The 20,318-nt window shown below is 34.0% G+C and overlaps 1 protein-coding gene across 4 annotated transcripts in view; it reads right to left on the bottom strand.

Annotated features, from left to right (window-relative positions):
* Positions 1-20,318, bottom strand: part of SMCHD1 (structural maintenance of chromosomes flexible hinge domain containing 1) — a 139,226-nt gene that overhangs the window by 55,663 nt on the left and 63,245 nt on the right. For all 4 annotated transcript variants that reach the window (XM_028092350.2, XM_028092352.2, XM_028092351.2 and 1 more), the window contains exons 22-30: positions 20,080-20,152; positions 17,841-17,980; positions 17,093-17,227; positions 14,649-14,876; positions 9,857-10,005; positions 8,684-8,772; positions 7,762-7,880; positions 4,748-4,915; positions 1,458-1,583 (exon numbers count right to left, since the gene is read on the bottom strand). In XM_028092350.2, coding sequence (XP_027948151.1) covers positions 1,458-1,583; positions 4,748-4,915; positions 7,762-7,880; positions 8,684-8,772; positions 9,857-10,005; positions 14,649-14,876; positions 17,093-17,227; positions 17,841-17,980; positions 20,080-20,152 — 1,227 coding nt within the window. The remainder of the gene's footprint in view (positions 1-1,457; positions 1,584-4,747; positions 4,916-7,761; positions 7,881-8,683; positions 8,773-9,856; positions 10,006-14,648; positions 14,877-17,092; positions 17,228-17,840; positions 17,981-20,079; positions 20,153-20,318) is intronic.

The following is a 20,318-nucleotide window of genomic DNA, read 5'->3' as shown; positions in this document are numbered from 1 at the left end:
CTAAGCTCACTTTCAAATGACTAAGAATCAGTGGTACGAACACTGGTTAGAAGAATCTCTCAGCCTTCTACAAATGCTTCTCTAGAAACTAGATTATTATTATTTGTGGTAGAAAATAATCAGTTTAATTCTTCTAGAAGCAAACAATAAGAACAAAGTGAATTTGTTTCCTAAGCCCTAGTTCCCATTTCTGCTTAATAGAGCCTAAAAATTAGGTAATTACAGTTCTTGCAAACAAAGCAATAGTTAGGCAAAAATGAGGAGTAATCAAAATGACAGAATAAATTCCTGTATTTGTACCTGTCCCATTTACCCTCTGATCCACTGTCTCTCAACCCATCTTTTTCAAAGTATTTCTTCCATCTGGGTCATAAATTGTTACTAAGCCAGAGAAGCAAGGCTTCTATTTCAGGTTGTATAGCAAGCAATATCATAGTCTTTTTTTTAATAGGCTTTGAGACCTTTGACCCTGATTACTTTACTATGAAAACAAGACCATGTGGATCACAAGCCATTCTTGGCACTTTAATCTCCCATATGACATTTAAGATCAACTTGTCAGGTCCTGGAAATCCCTGTTAGAATTCTTACTGAACTAAGAGATTAATTTTAAGAGAACTGTGTATTTACATAATATCAACTATTTTCATCCACTAAAATTATAAAATGTTTGCAGAGAGATATTTAAGCCTAGCTGAATATAACCCTAGGAATTCTGTGTTACCTGTTAACAACCTAACTGGGACAAATTAATTTCCTTCAACAGGAGGAACTGTGTCAAAATACAACTTTGCAGTGGGCAGCTTCCCCCATTTCCCCTCACAGGAAGGTCCTCCAACTCTGTACAAGGCACCCAAAGTCCCCACTAGAACCTGAACAGCTGGCTATCCCAGTGCTGCTGTAAACAGGTAGTACCTAATCTTGAACTTCTTGGTATCAAGCACTGTTTGCCCCCAAATGTGATAAGGCCATATTCATGCTTTCCCCATACCCTAGAATACAACTCAGTATAAGTCTAGTGGCTATGCCCAGGCCCTGTTAGCTCTCCATAAGGTATGTAGAGGACAGGTACTCACAGGACTCTTTTTGATTACCCTTAGCTTGTAAGTTTCCCAAATAATACCTGTTCCTTAACCCATACTGTAGGTCATTATATTTGCCTTTACTCACCTTCTCGGTGTTATCTATTCATCCTAATCTGAAATCCAAATATTATTAGTATTGTATAATAACCATTCAATCATAATTGTAGATTGTTGACCCTAACTGTTACACTGCTTGCAATGTACAAACTTTACTTCCTCAAAATAATTATGAAAAATCTTTGATTTAAACTAAGCAATAATAAAGGTTACATAAGACTATATTTTTAAAAATATGACTTCTAACATTACCATGACAATGAAACTCAAAATTTTAAGTAGATGAAAATTATGTAAAGGATATTTAAAACTTACCTTTAAATTGTTAGCTTTCATGAGACTTATCTTAACCTGTGATACAGGTGCTGGATTATCCCACTGATCACAAAGTTGAACAATGAGAGGATTCTGTAGTTCTCTTCCATTAATCACTGGAATGGACTAAAATAGATAAAAATATTTTAAGAAGCACTAAAACAAACATGCCTAACAATGTAATTACTACCTGTATATTTACTAAATGATTACTTAATTTATCTCTGGTTCTAGTAAAAAATGGTTTTAAGATTTATTTATTAGAGCGAGTGAGAGAGAGCACAAGCAGGGGGAGTGGCAGGCAGAGGGAGAAGCAGGCTCCCCGCTGAGCAGGGAGTCCGATGTGGGACTCGATCCCAGGACCCTGGGATCATGACCTGAGACGAAGGCAGACACTTAACCGCCTGAGCCACCCAGGCATCCCAAAAATGGCTTCTTTCATCAATTAAAATAAACTTTTGAAAGTCAATTATATTGTTACAAGTGATCTTCTTATAGAAATTATTAACAATATAATAAAGGGGGGAAAAACATTTGACATTACTAGCTTCTAACACATTCCTAAAAGTTATATATCAGAATGACTTCGATGGAAGTAAAAGCTTATCTGAGGTTCTCAGATGTAGTATTGGCTGTTTATAGTTTAGCTCCTCTGTGAATTGTCAGCACTCTGCCACTCTCCATGAAGCAGTAATGCACAGCTTTCTAGTGCTTCTTAAACTGGACTAGTCGCAGACAATCTACACTGTCTAGTTGGTTTAAAACACCTCTTGCTTTTTCCCTCCTTTATGTAAGGCTTGTGTGATTCTGGGAATTTGCCTGCTGACCTATTAATACTGAACATAACAAAGGAAACACATTGTCTAGCAAGAAACCTGATAAAGTTCCAATCTGTCAGATTTTAAAAGTTAAAAAAAAAAGAAAAGAAGATGGGAGAGAATGGACGAGCAATAAAGTAAAGCTGATTTATCATCTCTCTCCTATCAATAATGTTCCCTCTGCTTCCTCCAACCCTCACTTTACTGGAGGTAGCTGGTTATCAACAATAATGTTAAGAGGTTGCTAAGAGTGGGAAAAAAATTAATGTGTTTCAGATAGGACTTAATTTTTTTAAAAAGATATCCTTGAGACTAGTTTGGTTAAAATGCTTGGCCATCACAAAGTTTACAGGGCTACAGTTGCCTATATTGCATCTGCCAAAGTTTATTAAAAGCCTAAATCTAAAAACTCGATGGCCGTTTCCAAATGCAAACTTTACTGTTTGTACTTTTGTTTACTGCACTGCACTTTATTTTTAATCACATTGTCTACCCATCAAAAAGTAACTACTTTTAAAGAATATTCTTTAATAAATAACCTGTAGCCCAAGCTCTTATAAGATTATCTGGGAAAAAGTGGAAAGAGTATCCAAACTCAAATGTTTATAAATACAAATCTGCCCTCTGCCAGGGCATTACATTAGCACTTGCATGTAATTTAATGTTTCAGGATTTCAGTTTCTTCATTTATAAAATAAGAATGATAATAATACACCATGTTAAGATTAAATGAAAATAAATGTGTATGTTAATGTAACATTTACGTATTTTTTTCTATTTATCAGTTAGGTGTTAAATCAGTTCCCCTTTTCCACTTCAGATCCTGTTAGGGGGAAGGTCGGTCAAGAATTAATTAAGAGGGGCACCTGGGTGGCTCAGTCATTAAGCGTCTGCCTTCGGCTCAGGTCATGATCCCAGGGCCCTGGGATCGAGCCCCGCATCAGGCTCCCTGCTCAGCAGGAAGCCTGCTTCTCCCTCCCCCACTCCCCCTGCTTGTGTTTCTTCTCTCGCTGTGTCTTTCTGTCAGATAAATAAAATCTTTAAAAAAAAAATTAATTAGGAAATTTTAGGAATATTAGATATTCAATTATTACTTTTACAGGCTTATCTACATATAATGATATCTCTAACAATGAGAAATCAGTTTGTTTTAACAACTTCTGGATTTCTATGCTATCTACAAATTAATCTTCTAAGAAATTTGAGTTAAGCTATCATTATTTTTTACATTCCCCAACACAAACTCATATTAAAAGATGAACATGCCAACATTTTTTCCACCTCAAAAGTAAACAATTATTTCATAACATAATAAACCAACAAATCCTTTACTGACATCACTGGGCACAAAGAATATATTAACTTATGTAGTATAAATGCTCCCAGATAAAAATAAATGCACTGGCTTTTTGGTAAAATTTCTCAGTCAAGACAGTATTACAGAAAAAATTTTTTAAAGCTCACTGTCATCACTTGTTTATCTTATTTTAAACTCACAAATCAAAAAGGGCAATTTCAAACTAAGGCACAGGTAACATAAACTTCTCTTAGAGGTTCTGCTCCTTTAACATTATAATTTCATCCATTACCATGGTGATATAAGCTCATTCTCCTTTAGAAAATAATGTAAGCTATCATATCAAGAGGTAAAGCTCCGTTAGACCAAAACTGAATACCAAAATCTAAACGTTTTAAAATCAGAATTCTAAACATTTAGTAAAAACTCAACATACTTAACAGACATCTGCAAAATCAGTATTTAAGATTTAACTACCTGCATAGGTATATATGCATATAATTACTTGATATCTAATATGCTTTTTCAAACTCCAGAGAAAACATTTAAGACAGTAAGACAGAACAATGAAACAAAATTGGGAAAAAATAGTAACCGTTGAAACCTGGGGTTCATTATGCTATTTTCACTTTTACACAAGTTTGAAAATTTCTATAATAAATTTTTTAAAATTGTTTAAAAGATTTTATTTGAAAGAAAGAGAAAGAGCGCATAAGCAGGAGGAGTGGCTGAGGGAGAGGGAGAAGCAGGCTCCCCACTGAGCAGGGAGCCAGACATGGGGCTTGATCCCAGGACCCTGGGATGATGATCTGAGCTGAAGGCAGATGCTTGACGGACTGAGCCACCCAGGTGCCCCTGTAATAAAACTTTTAAGGTGTCAATCATTCCAGTAAAATTAACATACAGTGTTGTATTAATTTCAGGTATACAACATAGTGATTCAACAGTTCTGTACATTACATAGTGCTCATCATGATGTAATTACACTATTTTTTAACAAATGAGGACACAAGTAATGAATTAATGAATTATTAAGAATATTACTTTGTCCTTTTATTACTATTGCTATTTGTTATTACTTCAACAATAAAACATATCTTTTCTGATCCACCGATAATCTCAAAGTAATAAGACATATGATAGTAAATTCTTTCAAACAAAGCATAGTTACTTACCTCCTTTAATTCTGGCCAGTCTATAAGAAGAAGTTTTGCTGGTGGTCCAGAAATTAGCTGCACTCGAATAAAGTCAGAAAATTCACGCCAAGTAAAACAAAGATCCTTATTTCCAGGAGGGCCTGGAATAAACTTGATGCCTTTTACACTTATACTTTGTGTATTTTCCTAGTGAAGAAAAGTACATCAAGAAAAAATAGGATATTATGCTTAATTTTCAAAAAGAAAAAAAAATGTCACTTACCCATGTGCATATAGATATGTTTCTGCATAGAACAATGACAAATAACTTGCACACATACTAATACGGGTACACTATGAAATTCATTTCCTTTAGAAGAGAAACTGAATTTCTTTTTTGCGAGGGAGAGCTCTAAAAAGGTTCTGGCTATGTCCTTTTACCTTATTTTTTCCTAATTTCCCTCTTATTTACATAGTCTCCTTTTTATTACCCAAACAGCAAAGCAAGTGCTTGCCCTATACCCTTTGCACTTGTTCTTTCCTGATGTTTGCAAAATTCTTTACCAATCTACATGGCCTTTCTTTAGGTCTCTCATATAGGATACCATGATCAAAGGGGTCTTCTCTGACCACCCTATATAATGGCACTGTTTCCATTACCCATTTTTTTCCTTATCACTCATTTCTTACCACTCTTCCCATTATAAGGTGATAAGAAGGTACGGGCTTTGATTTGTTACTGCTCAATCTCTGGTTCACATCTTATTAATGGGAATCTAGCCTGTAATTTCCACAATGTGATCTAATGATAAAAACTAATTCCATACTGGCAGAAGCACTTATACCATTCACATTTTAACAATTACCCTTAACAATTTTGTCATCTTAAATTTCTGAGTACAAATCGATTCCATCAGATTTTAAAAATCAGAGTTAAAATTTCATGCTTTACATTCTCTAACAACTGTTTGCAGAATATTTTCTGTACAAAGATATTGCAAAAATAATTTAAAATTAATTTCTACCCAAATCCCAATGAGCAAAGAATTTTTCAATTTTTGGAAAACAAATTAAATATTCATTGGTAAAACATACTGAAAACTGAAAATATGCAAAATCTAACCTAGAATTCCACATTTATTAGTGAAACACCAATAGCCCTTTTGAAGACACGATTTCTTCTTTAAGTCATCTTGGAAGTTATCTCAGTTTTACTTCCAATCTTGAAAATGAAATTTGTATATGCATTTACAAATTGTAGATGAGTCCAAACAGAATCAAATATAAAATTCTGAAAGGCACTCTCTAAGGTCTAATGCTGAAATTATCAAAGGAATGTACTTCAGAATAGCAGGAAATTTATGTAAATGCAGAAATAATTTGAAGAGATGACATATTAAAACTACTTTTTATCCACCCCCCCCCACCAAACCACTATTTTTTAAAAAATAGTTTTAAAATAGAAGGCTCCATTTTCTTTCTGTAGAGACTGGGGAAAGTGTTTGAAAGTGAGTCAAGATAGCATACATCTCTTGTAAAATGACAATAGGAAGAAAGCAAGTCACCTTGGCTGAAGAATGAGCTATGGGAGGAGAAAGGTGTGAGATTATGCTTCGGTAAAATACTTTAGGATATTTTAGGCCATACTGAGGAAATGGAAGTCTAAATTTATAGTATAAAATGCTGATAGATCTGATAGGTGGCATTAAATGAGAATGGAAAATTGACAATGTATTTGGTCAGGTGAAACAGAGCAAAAAAAATATGATGAGAGTGGCTTGCCTGAGAATGACAGAAAAGGACGTGGGGTCGGGAATTGACTATGTACAACTCTTCCAAGGAGATATACTACAGAAAGAAGAGAAATAGAGCAATAGATGGACGGGGAATTAGGGCCAAAGGACACTCTGGTTGGTATGGGAGGGGGAAGTGGTAATTTGTTTTTTAAGATGAAAGATATGACAGCATGTTAACATGCTGATAGGAACCTAACAGATGGGGAAAACTGAAACTGTAGGAAGGCAGGTTACAATTTAGGAGAAATTATTGAATGAGTATGGGTGTCTATGCATAAAGTAGAGGTTGTTCATGCATAACAGCAGAAACATGGTTATCTTCTGATTTCGGATATACATAGGGTGAAAATAAATAATGGAAGAACCTGAAAGTCAAACACTAAACGTTATCTCTGTAAAGTAAACAAAACATCATGAAAAGTTATTTAGCACTCCTAAGATATACTGAGTTGTGTTGAACATATTAGTGAGAATAGAAACTACAGTAAGAAAGGGCAACAAAGAGTCTATTCTTGTGATTACTTTGTCAAGTTAAAAACTATAATGGAGGCTCTAAAGGTAATAAGAGTTTTAAAAAAGCATTAAGTGCTCTAAATGGATTCAACTTTACTTGGCCTTAGAATTCCTCCTCTTTCATCTACTCTGGCCTGGAAGGTTCCTTGAGGGTCAAACGTTCAGTCCAAACTGAAATCAGTCCAAACTGATTTTGAAGTTATGTCAGCCTAGGCAAAGACAGTGAAAATTTCCCCAAAATTTGTCTTTGATCTCTCCAAGCAGAATACATCACGTTTGCTTGCTTCTTTTAAACTGAAATAATTCCACTGCGGTTCTTATTTTTCAAGATAATCTCAATTAACTGCACAGCTGCAAACCTGCCCAATTAGTTTTTTTCCCCAGCATCCTATTTAATGCAGGATGTAAGCATCACAAAATTTTACTAATTATGAAAAACTACTTCTATATACATATTAAAATATTTATGGATAAAATGATATAATGTATGGAATTTGCTTCAAAATGATATGGTAAAGGTGAAAGTGACGATTATTGAGGCTGAGTGATGGGAACATGGCAATTATTTATGCTATTCTATTTTTTGTGTATGTTCAAAGTTTGTCATTACAAAACCTTTATAATGCCTTTTATGATTTTGCATTGTAAACACAAAAATCAAACTTTTAGTTATTTTTGTTTTTCCCAAATTTTGTTAACTGTAAAACAATGGTATAAGCCAACTGCTATGAAAAGAAGCCATACCTGAAAGGTAGTTTTCAAATGAGAGCTATCAAGTCCAATCCCAGCAATTCCCAAGGCAGATAAAGAACTTGGTGAAAATGCCTGAATCTGATTTCCATACTGATCTGTAACTATTACAACTATATAAAAAAGGACAGCTTAAAATTAAACTGTTATCTTTTAATAAAAGATATAAACATCTATAAATACATTTATACACTTAAAATCATGCTTAGAAAACCACTAACTTTGTTCTCTTATGTATTATTTTGTAAAAAGTAATCATACTTGCTTCTTTTATAATCAGCACCAAAAAAAAATCAATAATCTACTTAAGTACATTTATATATTTATATTTAACATGATGTTGATGTTAATCAGATTTTCTACCATCAAAATTTGAAGAAAATAATTTAGTATTATGTAATAGTCTAGATATAAGAAAAATAATCCATTGATTTTTGATATGAATCCATTGATACATTTACTTTACTCTTAATATTAACTATTATTACTTCTAACAGAAGCCAGTATTTTCCCATGAAACTATTTTTGCCAAACTGATTTTTTTTTTTTTTTTAAGATTTTATTTATTTGACAGAGAGAGTGAGAGAGCACAAGCCGGGGGAACAGTAGAAGGAGAGGGAGAAGCAGGCTCCCTGCCAAGCAGGGAGCCTAATGTGGGGCTCAATCCCAGGACCCTGAGATCATGACCTGAACTGAAGGCAGACGCTTAACCATCTGAGCCACCCAGGCGCCCCTGTCAAACTGATTTTTAAAGTTATGTCAGCCTAGGCAGAAAATATAGCCATCTTTCCTACAGTGGTTTTTAAAACAATAAATGTATATAAAACCAAAGCTTCCTTTCAGATCACATATGCCAAAACACAAATGTAAGCACATGTTATAGAAGTATTTTAAAGAAAAAACAGACCATACTAACCTATTTCTCCTTGGAGCTCTTGGCCCATCTGTACTGTTTTTCCTCCTTTTAACTCACATTTTAGATGTTTAGGTTCATCAGGAAGTGGTCTGAAATGAGTTAACAAGTTAAAAGGCTCTAGTTATACCACTGATTGTAGAGAAAAATATGCTAAAGAGTAACATATATATTTAACACTCGTTTTCTAAAACTTAAATACAATACTCCTCCAAATACCTTAATTCATAGAACATCACACTATTAACCCAAATGGAAACCAAGAAAGACAGCTTGCAAAGAAGTGTTATATCATAGCATCTATGCTAGATTAAAGGGAATTAGGACAAGAGAACTGAGAAAGAAAAGGCGGGTAAGAATAACTCATCATCAAGAGATCTGGCTGTGGGTGGAGAGTAGTATATCTAAAAATTTTATCTCAGGGGCGCCCAGATGGCTCAGCTGGTTGAGCGACAAACTCCTGACTTCGGCGAGGGTCATGATCTCGGGATTGTGAGGTCAAACCCCACATTGGGCTCTGCGCTGGGTGTGCAGCCTGCTTGGGATTCTCTCTCTCCCTCTCTCTGCCCCTCCCCCTGACTTGCGTGCATGCTCTCTCTCTCAAAAAAAAAAATTATCTCAAATATGGAGCCTGGAAATACTATAAAAATGGATGGAAGAATTCAAGTGAATGAAGTTACTGGGACAGGTGAGCAAGGAACTGACAGGCCAGGATGAAAGATTTTTTTATATATATATATTCATATAAGTCTTTCCCTTTTCTTTCAGTAATACATATTAGGTCTGTTTGGACGCAGGTGTAAAAATCAACACTAGGCAATGAAAGAATTATTCCCTGTAAACACATTGATCACACTCTATCTTTTATGTTTCTCATGTCTGTCATTTTACAGGTGTTTTCACTGCTGCCTGCACTAGGAGGGCTTTCCTTTAATGACAGTTCTAGTTCTCACAGATACCAGAGAGCCAATTAAGCACAAGATATATAAAAGAATAAAATACTTAGGAATGAACTTAACCAAAGAGGTGAAAGACCGATGAACCTACCATATTTCATAGAAATTGCAATTATTTTCTACATTAAAAACAACTTTCACTAGTGGGCCTTGGAGAAAAGCCTTTTTGTTATCATATGCCGAATTCTGAAATACCTCAAAATATAATATGCTCACAAACCTTACTGTAAATGCACTTTCCAAAGACACATGATCATCTTGGAATGAAACCTGGCAATAACGCATATCTTTCACAGACGTTGGTACTTGTACATCAGGAAGCAGACCCTGTAGCAAGTGTTCTTTGTTAATCTCAGGAGTCCAATTAACCTAAAAGAAAAATTATATTATCTAAGAAAAATATAAAGCTTAGTCTAATGTCCTCCTACTGCCACTTATCTTACTGAAGAATCAAAGTTATAAACTCATCTTCCCCACCTCCAAGGAAAAAGTCCCTTTATGAACACAAATGGTGGTGGTTTATATATAAGTAAGATTAAGAAGTTTCTTCCTTTCTAAAGATGTCACTGAAAAACCAGAATAAACAAATTCAGTGAAGTGGCAAGATATACCCAGAAATTGGTAGTAATAACAAAGTATAAAAGAGAAATTTAAAAAGCACCATTTACAACTGCACCAAAAAGATTAAAACACAAATAAACTTAATGAAAGAGATGAAAGACCTAAACTCCAGAAACCATAAAACACTAATGAAAGAAATTAAAGATGACACAAACGGAAAGATATTTCATGCCCATGAAGTGGAAGAATTCATATCGTTAAAATGTCAATAATACCCAAAGAAATTTACAGATTCAATGCATTCCCTACTAAAATACCAACAGCATTTTCCACAAAACTACAACAAATAACACTAAAATTTGTAATGGTACCACAGAAGACCTGGAGTAGCCAAAGCAACCCTGGGAAGGAACAATAAGGCTGGAGGTATCACAATACCAGATTTTAAGACATACTACAAAGCTGAAGTAATCAAAACAGTATGGTACTGGCACAAAAATAAACACATAGATCAATGGAACAGAATAAAGATCCCAGGAATAAACGCAATCTATGACAAAGGAGGTAAGAATATACAATGGGAAAAGATAATCTTTTCAATAAATGGTGCTGGGAAAACTGGACAGCTACATGTAAAAGAATGAACCTGGATTTTTTTTTTTTTGAAACTGGACCATTCTCTAACATCATACACAAAAATAAACTCAAATTGGATTAAAGACCTACATGTGAGACCTGAAACAATAAAAATCCTAGAAGAGAACACAGGCAGTAATTTCTCTGAAATTGGCCAATGCAACATATTTCTAGATTTGTCTTCTAAGACCTGGGAAACAAAAGCAAAAATAAACATTGGGACTACATCAAAATAAAAAGATATTGCACAGCAAAGGAAATCATCAACAAAGCAAAAAGACAACCTGAGTAAGAAAAGATATTTGCAAATGACATATCCAATAAAGGGTTGGTATCCAAAATACATAAAGAATGCATAAAAACACCAAAAAAAAACCCCAGTCTGATTAAAAAATGGGCACAAGACCTGAATATATATCTCTCCAAAGACACAGATGGCCAAGAGACACATGAAAAGATGTTCAACATCATTCATCAAGGAAATGCAAATCAAAACCACAATGAGGTATCACTCTACACTTGTCAGAATGACTAAAATAAAAAACACAAGTTATAACAAGTGTTGCCAAGCATGTGGAGAAAAAGGAATCCTTGTGCAGTTGGTGGGAATGTACACTGGTGCAGCCACTGCAAAAAATGGTATGACGGTTCCTCAAAAGATTAAACACAGAACTACCATATGATCCCATAATTCCATTGAGTTATTTACAGAAAGAAAATGAAACACTAATTTGAAAAAACATACACACCCTAGGTTTACCGCAACATTATTTACTATAGCCAGGATATGGAAGCAACCTAAGTGTCCGTCAACAGACAAATGACAAGGAAAATGTGGTGTATATATACAATAGAATATTACACAGCTATATAAAAGGATGAGATTGTGCCATCTGAGACATGGATGGACCTGGAGAGTATTATACTAAGTGAAATAAGTCAGACTGAGAAAGAAATATACCGTATGATTCCACTCATAAGTAGAATCCAAAAAAACAAAACAAAAAAATCATCCAACCAAATGAATAAACAAAAAGCAGAATCAGGGGTGCCTGGGTGGCTTAGTCAGTTAAGCGTCCAACTCTTGATTTCAGCTCAGGTTGTGATCTCAGGGTCATGAGACTGAGCCTCACATCCCACTGCATGAGCATGGAACCTGCTTAAGATTCTCTCTATATATATACCCCCCACCCCACTGCTCATGTGTGCACTCTAAAAAAATTAAAAAAATAAAATACCATACAGATAAAATCATATGATCAATTCTGGGAGGTGACATCCAAATTGCTTGCTAAAAGAAATTTATTAATATGGGCTTTGAATAAGATGTAGGTTAATGCCTATTCAGCAAGATGAGAAAACAAGTTATATTTACTTAACTACCATTCTGGCCACCTTTTGGTCTTAATTCATTCTTGGATGCTTTTAGCTCTATTTTTTCATCTCCTGCATTCCATATATTGTTACTTTGAGCTGAGTATCGTACTCTAGCCTACTTTTAAATTTCCAACCCTTTCTATGTAAGAATTTTTAGTTCAACTTTTTTAGCCTTCCATAGTTGTGATTCTTAAATCATTGATATTCTAATATTTGACCCTAGTTTATGCTGTTCTAATCTTAGTTACCTTTTTATCTTTTAAACCATGTTTTATTCTTTACATATATATATGTGTGTTTATGCTTTTTTTTTTTTTAATAATGGAAGCAGAATTTACACTTTTCAAAAAGGCTTTTCTTCCCTCACTTTAGCTGTGTTATCCCTTCAATGGATTCCCAGCTCCGTTAGGGTTCACTTTCTTCCATATTGGAGAATTCTCTGAAGACCACAAAAATCACATTAATGATTATACATTTAAAAAAAGAGTAGTCTTTAATATTTTATGCCAATAAAGAGGTGCATGTTTAAAAATCTTTGTAACCCAACAAATATATAACTACTAAATTTGAGGCAAAATATGTCAAATGCTGGTCACATGCTTAGAGAATGGCAAAAAGAAGTTATATACAGGTGGAGGCTCTCCACTCAAGTTTCTTCTTAACCTTGATAAGAAGCTAGAATGTGGGAACCTAACTATGAGAAAGCAAGGAACCAGTTCAGAAGCCGGGTTCCTAGTACCACTTTTAAACCACTCAACTTCACATCTGCTGATATAGATAAAAATGGCTTGCCTCCCCTTCTAAGAAGGATCAGGGTTAGGTCTCTATCAATCGTCCAGTCCCTCCTTAGAGAGGGAAAAACTAAACAGGCTGGGGCAAGGAATATTTCAAGTAAGAGTTAAAAATAAGATCAGCTAAACCCTGTTGAACAAAATTCTTTTAAAGTATCAGATCCTATATCTGGAAACTCCAGATGGCTATAGCATAAAATAGTACAAAGAAATAATTTCTACCTCCTGTCCCACATAGCAACTCTACAAATTTAGTTAATTGGGACCCCCTTATATAAGGGTCTGCAAATGCTGGCTTTCCAAAAAAGGGGGGATGTTTTATCTCTGACTTAAAGAACAGTGAATTTTTTAAACATTATTTTCTCACATAAGATTTGAGTTTTTGCTCTATGGGCGTCAAGGAAAAAAGTACAGTTAGTTCTGCTATACTGCTTGGTTTGAAAATGCAAATTTGTTCCAATGCTATTAAAATATTGGGGAACAGTTTGAGTACGAAGAAATTTTACATTTGCTAATGCACAATATCATCTCTGAAAACAGTATGTGAACATGGAAAACTGTACCCAGCTAAACCAATCCATGGCAATACACAAACAACACAACTCAAACCTACCAGCCACCTGGGATGATTATGTATATTGAGCCACACATGGCCACATTTAGTGGAGTTTCCACAACTTCACAGTAACTCACAAGCTGCAAACTTTCCTGTACTCACTTCCACAAAGTAAACTGACATATTGTAGTGTTTACAGACTTCTTAATCATTTAATATGTGTTATTGTTACTATTTTTGGTTCTACTTTATTAGTTTCCTATCTTTAATAAGTGACTGATAAAGTTGGAGTACTGTGCCTCTAATTCCCATTTTCCCCATGAGCCCTGTGATTCTTATTGCACCTTTTTATCTGGCACAGTGATTTTAAGAAATGCATGTGTTTCATTATAGCAGAACTGACTGACCTTGAAAACAGTAAAAACAGAATGCCAACTATTCCTTTAATCAATTATAAGAAGAGTACTAGAGAGGTCTACCTTAGGTGATAAGTATGTATTTTGATTTGGTTTTCCTAAGAAATGTTAAGTTTCAATATATAGATTCACCCTAACAAGGTACTAATGATGAATTTAAATTACAGCAGATTGATGAGGACCATATGAAGCTACTGAGAATCTACAAAACTGTTTTCTAAGATCATGCTTTTAGACAATGGTATGCCAATTTCAAATGGTCAAATTAGGGACCTGTAGTTAAAACAGTAATGTTTCACCATTTGCCTTTAACAGACCTTTTGTTTAGTGCCTTCAGAACAGTTACAAATACATTGCTTTGCTAAGATGATCTTGACTGTGACTGCAGAAATACAGTTGGTCAGCAAGTGCACAACTGAAAGAGAATTCCAATCTTTGGCATTTTGTTGTGTCAAAATCATTTTTCTAAGTATGAATTTGTCGCATATGAATCATTCACATTTCAAACTAGAGCATGAAACGAATTCTTATTTAGCCTGGAATTTTAAATAACAATATTATTTTTCTGTGATAAGCTTCTTCTTAGAAGCTATCCTATAATACTTCTTATTCAGAGTCTTACAATCAATCATAAAATGAACAAAATTCTTCAGATAACTAATCTGAGATACTTACTTTAATTTTATCTGCTAAAGTTGATGTTATATGAATTTCTCTTTCTCCTTCATCATACATTTGAAAAATAAGATTATGCATAATATCGCCTGCTATCCAATTAACCTCATCCTGATGTTTGATCTGGATTGCCTTTTGTCCTTCCACACTGAATATCTGTAATCTTGCAACATGGCTACTAGGGAGCAACTTAATAGTCTTCTCCACGGGTGCCACATCTTTACAACTCTAGGGAAAGAGAAAAACACAAAAATACATTGAATGGCATCTGCACTTTTTGAAAATTATTTTTGGGCTTTAATGGTGAGTCTTCTACATTGCTTAAGGATTTACTTCCAATACTATGGAAGATCATCTTATACACACTGTTAATGTTCATAGGTTTTGGCATTAAGAAGACACTGTGCTATTAATACTATCAAGTTGTAAGCATAAGCCACATTTTTTCTTTTTTAAGATTTTATTTATTTATTTTGACAGAGAGAGACAGCAAGAACGGGAACACAAGCAGGGGGAGTGGGAGAGGGAGAAGCAGGCTTCCCACAGAGCAGGGAGTCCGACCTGGGGCTCAATCCCAGGACCCTAGGATCATGACCTAAGCTGAAGGCAGACGCTTAACAACTGAGCCACCCAGGCGCCCCCATAAGCCACATCCTTAAAGCCAAAAACTAGCATATTTTGATTTAAAATGATTCTCTTCCTCTTCTTTGGAATCACATGACAGATTCAGTAAATAGCATCTATTAATAAGAATAAAGATGTAAGAAATTAAGAACTTCCCATAAAATCAGAGACAAATAGTTGACATAAAATATATTATTTACACTGAAACTATACATTAGGGTAAGTGAATAAGGCTGTTTATAGCTAAATGAGGACTGTAGATGTCCTGAAAGATGAGCTGGCACATTCATAATTTATTATGGGCACATCAATGTCCCACGTATCAGTAAGGATGAGCTGTATTACGCTAAATTGATTTTAAAGGCACAAAAAATTAAAACATTACATTATTTCATAATCTAGGTTATAGTGCATTCCACAGGATACAGAAAATTCAAAATAAGCCCAAGCCTAAAATACCTTTACATCTACTTAGCCCATTTCTCCTTCGTTATCCAGTTCCAAACATCCTATTTAAGCCCATCTACATGACTAATGATTTTCATAAAATTCCTACCTCACCAAATATTAGGTAAATAACCCACCCTTATTGGTAAATAACCATATTGCATTTACCTGATTCAAACTCCAGTTGCTGCCTTCGGATTAACATTTTCTAACTGCGTATTTTAAGGTATACTTTGATCTTTGTCCTAATTGATCTAGATTCTCGGTCTTCCGCCTGTCACTGCTCTATAGAATTTACGTAATTCCTGATGCTCACTACTCTTTGCTTCCAAACCCAGATTCCTCCGTAACTCTAAGTCTTTCCTTCCTGAATCTTCCTGACCTTTTGCAAGAGAGTATGCTCAAAAACAAGTTGCCCACATTACTGAATTTTAAAAATGCATAACAAAAAAAAGTGCGTAAGAGGGATTTGAAGGTTATCAATATCACCAGCTTGGTAAGAAGTGGAATGAAGTCAAGAGTCATCTCATTCTAGTGAAAAAAAATAAAAGCTGTCTTTTACCCTTTTGAAGCTCCACGTATGTTAACTGATGTATAATTAGTAGGAAAGCATCAGTTAACCAACTGGTTAGGTTAGGTTATTCATCATCTACCATATCAGTAATGGAGAAATTACATTTAAATATTTTCCTTAAGTATCTGTTGTCCCATTTTGCAATCTTAGCAGAGCAACTACTCACAACAACTGCTTGCCCTCCTCCAGGCTGGCTTCACCTTCCACCATGATGTATTTATCCAGTAACAAGTATCCTACTAGTACATTACCACAGAAATCTCTTTATATGAAAATACTAATCACATACTTATTTTTTAAATTATACATATAAATTGTTTATATGTCCTTCAGTGGTGGTTTACCAGACTTTCTAAGAACGGTATAAACTGTAAGAAACAAAAAAATAAAACTGACATATAAATGCCATATTTTAAAAAAGATTTTATGTATTTATTTTAGAGAGTGAGACAGCATGAGTGGGAGGGGCAGAGAGAGAGAATCTCAAGCAGACTACACACTGAGCACGGAGCCTGAGGCGGTGCTTGATCCCAGGATCCCACAATCATGATCTGAGCCAAAACTAAGAGTTGGACGTTTAACCAACTGAGCCACCCAGGTGCCCCTATAAAAGGGTTAATTAAGAAAATTACTAATACAAAATGTTACTATACCATTTCATGTTGCCTTTTTTTCAGTTTAGCTAAAAGAAACACAGATACCTCATTTTTAAAAGTCAAATGTTACATAAAATACTATAAAGCTGTTATGAAAGATTTGTATGAAAACAATATAAAATCAATGAATGACAACAACTTACAGGTATTTCAATTTTTGCTTTAAGAGTCTGGTCTTTTCTAATGTTCTGTACTTGAATTGCAGATCCTGTTAAAATACTGGTTCCAGAACTGCTACAATCTACAACGTAGACTGGAAGATTTGGAGCACCTAAAAACTTTTGAAAACATACAAAATAATTTAAGATTCCAATCAAATGTAACAAATTATTCAATAATTGTTATTTAAATTTTCAAATAATCCACTACAGCTACCATTTCTGGCTATAAACTGGAAAAAGTAAAATAGAATTCACCAATATTCTAGACAATTTCTGAATGAAGAGTAATTTTTTATAATTCTAAAAGTTATGTCTTCTGAAACACCAACTTCCTCAACCACTATTTTTTTTTTTTAACTTTGTGTATTTGGGTTTTCCTTTCCTTTTTGTGCTTTTACTTACCTTCATTTGTCTACGCATCCTTAACCCTAAAAGACATTTCTATCATTCTATTCATAAATACTTCATCTAAATTGAGGAAAATGGATCAAGAAAGGGGGGGGGAATGTTCTGTCTATAAGTTTCTTTATGAAACTTGGTATAGGGGATGCCTTTATTGGCCAAAAAGTATAGGCAATGAGAAACCCACAAGTTTCTCCATAGACTAATCATTAAAGATCTAAATATGATGTAAGTTTCACTATAAAGTAGCTAAAAGAGATAGTTATGTCCATTTACTACCAGACAACTCAAAATAAAATCTACGTATTTTTATCTTACAATAACTTACCTTACAATGAACAATCAATTTTGGTTGTGTTGTTATATTGTCTGATTCATCCAAAACTTCTACCTGAAATGGGAAAGCTGTTCCATTTTCTATAACTAAAATTTCAGAATCAGGTTTCACTTTCAATCGATGAGGGGGACCTACCAGAGAATTATATAATGAAATACAAATTCAAGTTTCTAAGACAAATATTGAAACAGCAAGGAAAAAAAGCTTTTAACATTTCAAGTTTTAGTATCTTAATGCTAAGGAAAAAAATAAGCAATACCCATGATTAACCATTTCTATCTCTAAAATGCACAGATTCTATAAATGACCAGATTTTTCTCAAATGTATAAAATGTTTGATGTCTAGACTTAGTTTTACCCAACAAGCTATGACATTATTGTAACGAATGCTAGAAATCACCTCAAGGTGTAAAACCTTAAAAGAGATCCTGGAAAAAATTCAAGAAGAAAAGTTTTTTAAAAATACTTTTTTATTCACTTTAACTTTACACAATGACTGATTTCTCAAAAACATGTTAAGAGAAAACACACATTTTAGGTAAGTGTTCAAAGGATCAGTGCATGTAATAACCAAATAATTTACTTGTTTGATTGCCCACTACTTTGATGTTATAAGCAACCTACACAAGTTTCCTCTAAGAAAACATACAAAATAATTACAGAGTTCACACTTCTGTAGCAATATGACTTGATGTGCTCTATAAACACTGATATTTTTAAATACAATTTATGTTAAATGCTAGTAACAAAAATTCACAAAAAGAAGGTACTGAAAACACTTATAGTAACATTAGTTATTACTTACTTTTTACTATATGCCAAGCAACATGTCAAGTTTTAAGCACTATCTTTATAATCTTCACAATGTTCTTAATGAAGAGGGTAATATTATCATCCTCATTTTGTAAATGAGGAAACTGGAATTCAGAGAGATTAAGTATCTTGTCCAGGTCATATGACTAGTAAGTGGCAGGCTCAGGTTAATGTCCTGAGTAATCTGAAACCTCTTGATGATTATCATTATACCATGCTACCTCCTACTTTACAATTTTCATTCTCAAATTCAAAACAATGTCAAACTACCTGGTTATTAAGAATTTCACTACCCAAATCTATACCTTTTAGCTACCTCTAAAATAAAAGCATTGTGTTTATTAGTATGTAACAATTTTTAAGTTTCTTCTGTGTGTATTTAAGTATGTATGTAAGTAATCTCTACACTCAACGTGGGGCTCAAACTCATGACCCCGAGATCAAGAACCACGTGCTCTTCTAACTGAGCCAGCCAGTACCTCAACAATTTTATTCTTATACTTCTACCAATGTGCTTATTTTGACATCTTTATCAATTTATGCTTGAGGGAAATCAAACAACTTGAATTTGTGAAAGAACATAGCTACTATGTTTCTTTTCATTTAAAAAACAGTACAAAAGGTCATATGTGGGCAAAGGTAAGATTATAGTGTTATTAATAACAGAGCTAAAACTGACATACCAAGAACTGTTGTGTTTTACAAGCACATGCAGTTCTCACTTTGCACAGTACTGTGTTAACGAGAACTCATGCATATTGGAACTGTGTCGTCCTCCATTCAGTTACCACAAAATCTTGCAAAGTGAGGGTTACCTATATTAATTCATTCAATCCTCACAACAACTGTGAGAAAGTAGGTATTATTTCATTTTACACATGAGGAAACTGAGGTACAGGACAAGTTTACCTAGCTCTTAAGTGTCAGCTTAAATTCAAACCCAGAAGAGATAATATCAGAATGTATTCTTTGAACCTATATGACAGACTGCCTCTCAAATTAGCCAGCATTTCCTACCCTGTGTTACTTTAACGTAACTTCATTACAAAGTTGGTAAGTCATTATCAAGTTAACATAAATGCATGAGAAACTTGTCTTAAGATATGAAACATTTACAGTTATACAGGAAAAGTTAAAGACAGGTCCAGTTCTAATACAAGCCTGATTAGTGTATCTCTTAAGAGTTGTTCCCTAATATATTCTCAACATTCACACTTTTCTCCCGATTATTTTTAGAACTCCACTAATGTCTTCCTATACATTTTCCTGTTTTTTTCAATTAGTCATTTCTGTCAGTGCTTTATTTCACATTCAAACATATTTTCAAGACTTACACTCCAAGCCAAAAAACACTTATATTTTATAATAAGAATATTATTTTAAAAGTAAATATTAGGAATATTTCTTAAAATATTACCTGGTAGTAATCTAATTTTTAAAATCTGTGTGTCTTCTTTTAAACCCGGCAGAATAACCTTCAGATTAAAATTCTGTTGAAAAAATTATTTTAATTAAATCCAAGTCCTAATAGCTCAGTCATTTAACATCTCAATTCTGATTTATTTTTGCTTTTAATTTCCATAACATTACAGAAATCTATTCAGCAAATTTATATTGAGAACGATGATCATTTATGTAAGAGATATAAATGAAAAA

The sequence above is a fragment of the Eumetopias jubatus genome, unplaced genomic scaffold (assembly GCF_037043125.1).
Source record: "Eumetopias jubatus isolate StellerSeaLion01/CBP00866 unplaced genomic scaffold, mEumJub1_p1.0 scaffold_16, whole genome shotgun sequence".
NCBI lineage: Eukaryota > Metazoa > Chordata > Mammalia > Carnivora > Otariidae > Eumetopias > Eumetopias jubatus.
The sequence above is the reverse complement of the archived record's forward strand: the minus strand, read 5'-3'. Positions and strand labels throughout refer to the sequence as shown.